General features: G+C 36.9%; 1 protein-coding gene across 1 annotated transcript in view; it reads right to left on the bottom strand.

The window, feature by feature from the left end:
- IFT88 (intraflagellar transport 88 homolog (Chlamydomonas)) overlaps positions 1-2,974 on the bottom strand; it is a 143,577-nt gene that overhangs the window by 83,806 nt on the left and 56,797 nt on the right. The window contains exon 15 of the mRNA XM_006894098.1: positions 1,517-1,603. Within this exon, the coding sequence (XP_006894160.1) occupies positions 1,517-1,603 (87 nt within the window). The remainder of the gene's footprint in view (positions 1-1,516; positions 1,604-2,974) is intronic.

The following is a 2,974-nucleotide window of genomic DNA, read 5'->3' as shown; positions in this document are numbered from 1 at the left end:
TATATTACATTATCCATCTATAAGGATAGTAAACCCTTATCAAATATAATTTGCAAGTATTTCCTTCCATTCTCTAAGTTATCTTTTCACTTTCTTATAAATGTCTTTGCTACATAAGAGTTTTCAACTCTGAGAAAGTTCAGTTGTTTTTTTTTTCCCTCCTCATGCTTTTGGTGTCATGGCCAAATCACTAGAGACTGGACACTTGATGATGTATCCAAAGCAAGCAAGATAAGACTTTGCTATTGTCACTTCTAAGGGGCATCTGGTCACACATCCTCAAAGGACTTAGCCATTTCTTTGGCAGGCTAAGGCATAGTCTATGTTTTTTGCTAACAGTACAAGTCAAATGCATTAACTCTTCTTGCTCCTCTTTCCCTCTCTCCTGTAGTTTTGTAAGCATATGAGGTGACTGAAAAGACCATGGCCTTTTTCTCCGAAGAATCAAAGGCAAAGACTTAATTAGGCAAAGCCCTTTGTCCATTTTTTATATCAGTTATGTTAAATGGTTCATGTTTCATCCAAATTTACTGTTAATGATGGCTATGTTTTTATATATAAAGTGCTTACACTTAAAAAAAATAAATCTATGATTTGGGAGGAAAAAAAAAAAAGACCATGACTTGGATTAGGTGAACCTGTCATCAAAGTGACATCTTTGCCTTTAAAAACTTTAAAAAGGTCTTTTGCAGATCTGCTGGTGTAATAGGTCACTTGATTTCTTGACTGCTGCTTCCATGGACCTTGACTGATGATCCAACTAAACAAAGTCCTTGAGATTTTAAATTTCTTTGCCAATTAGTCTGATCTTATTTAGCAGTCTATTTGGATGGATTTTTGTTTTATGTTTAGACATAATCCATATTGAGGGACATATTATTTTACCTTCAATAGTAAGTCTTTAATATAAAGACAACACAAGCAAGGTTGTGTTGTCTATATATCTCAAATTTTTAATGAGTCTTTTCCCAATTCTCATGTCATATCCATACTTGTAGAGTCCAGCTTCCTCCCATATATCTTACAGTGGTGGTTTGTATGTTGCTGTGTTACTGGAAGCTACACTAGTAGTATTTCAAGTTCATCAGGGTTACTCATGGAGACAGGTTTCAGTGGAGCTTTTAGACTAAGAGACTAGGAAGAAGAAAGGCCTGGGTATGTATTCACAAAACCCAGTCAATAAAAGTATTTTGGATGGATAATACTTATCAAGTGGTTACTGTAATCACAAAAAGGGAAAGGAACGATGTCAGCTGAATGTGAAGGGACTGCAAGTCTTGTGTCTTACTGGTGCAAACGGGAAATGGTGCAGTCACTTTGACAGGCTGGCAGGGCCTTAAACAACAAACATAAGAGCATCGAGCATCACAGAGGTGACAGCTGTTTAAGATTGAGAATGTCCTAAATTTCCCCTGAATTTTTCACTTGGAAATGTTAATTTTCTGTCATGTGTGTTTCATTTCAATAAACCCCCCCCCCCATATGCTCAATGATTAGTTGTAAAAACAGAACTTACTAAATAATACAGGAATGAAAGGTTGGTTGCAGCAGCACTTTTCACTCTACTGTCCTTCTTTTCAAACATTTTTAAAGTTTGTACAGCCTAGAAATGAAATATTTGAAAGTTATTAACATTGAATATTAACGAATGGCATCCACTTCCCAAACAACGTGCCCATAGAAACTTTTTGAACTTTGATAAATGACGATAGTTACAGAAAGGCTTCAGGCCTTTTGTTCATAGCACCATTAAGAATCGTTCTTAACTTGATGGCAATCAACAACAACAATTAAGAATGTAAAAAGGCAGCACTTAGAATACTCCTTTGGAAAATATGTATTAAACATTTTATAGTAATCATTCATATTTAGAATTTACATACTCTGAAACATGCTTTGACAATACACAATTAACAAATTCTTCCAATTTACAGTAAATGCTAATAAGTTTTTATAATACAAAGCATACTATAAACCCCCAAAAATTTACTGTCAAATAGACTGGCTTTTACTATTAGACCTGGACTAAGTTATGGAATCTCTTGGAATTTGTTTTCTTGAAAAATAAAGATATTTACTGCTTTCTTGCAAAACTACTTTGAGGAGTAAACAAAATATATATTTCATACTTCATGTATAAATATATAGTCACATATTCTGACATACTTTGGACATGTTGCAAGGAGGTACCAGTCCTTGGAGAGGGACGTCATGCTTGGGAGGGTGGAGTGACAGCTCAGGAGAGGAAGACCCTCAATGAGATGGATTGATTTAGTGACTGGGGTAATCAGGGTAGGTGTGTTGGAGACAGTGAGGTTGGCACAGGATAGAGCAGGGTTTAGGGCTGTTGTACATAGGATCGCTATGAATTGCAGGCAACATGATGGCACATAGCAACAACAATAACTCTTAAGAGGTAATGGAATCTATCTACATCGTACCCATCCTCTCCAATTTCTATCTTCTTTCAGTGAGCTGACTCTCTTCTGGCCAAAAGCCAGTCAATCCTAGCAGGTCAATTCTGCATCTTCTCCCATCTCCAGATCCTCTTTGCTACAATACTAGGAATTAGGAGAATACAAACTTCTCCAAGTACCTTTACCTCTTTAGAAACAAAGTAACTTTACCTCAAATCTCTCTGTTGAGTTATATATTAATCAAAATGTCATTTGATTTCACTACCCAATACCAAACGCACTGCCTTTGTGTGGATTCTGACTCAGAACAACCCTACATCAGGTTTCCAATGCTTTCAAATCTTAAGAGAAATCGGAGATCCAAGATAGTGGCGGAGGCAGAGACAGCGTGGTGAGCTGTGGGAGCAGTGAACCACTTAAAGCAGGGCCATTATGGCCTTCCACAGACTTCGGCTTATTGATAATTGAACACTTAAACAGTTGATGACTGGCCCTCAGTGAAGATCGAGGCTCAACAACAGGAATTCAAGGATTCCCAAGGAGAAATGGGTGAGTCT

Source organism: Elephantulus edwardii, unplaced genomic scaffold (assembly GCF_000299155.1).
Source record: "Elephantulus edwardii isolate Elephantulus edwardi_28Jun2011 unplaced genomic scaffold, EleEdw1.0 scaffold00135, whole genome shotgun sequence".
Lineage (NCBI taxonomy): Eukaryota > Metazoa > Chordata > Mammalia > Macroscelidea > Macroscelididae > Elephantulus > Elephantulus edwardii.
This window is presented reverse-complemented; position numbering and strand designations above follow the sequence as displayed.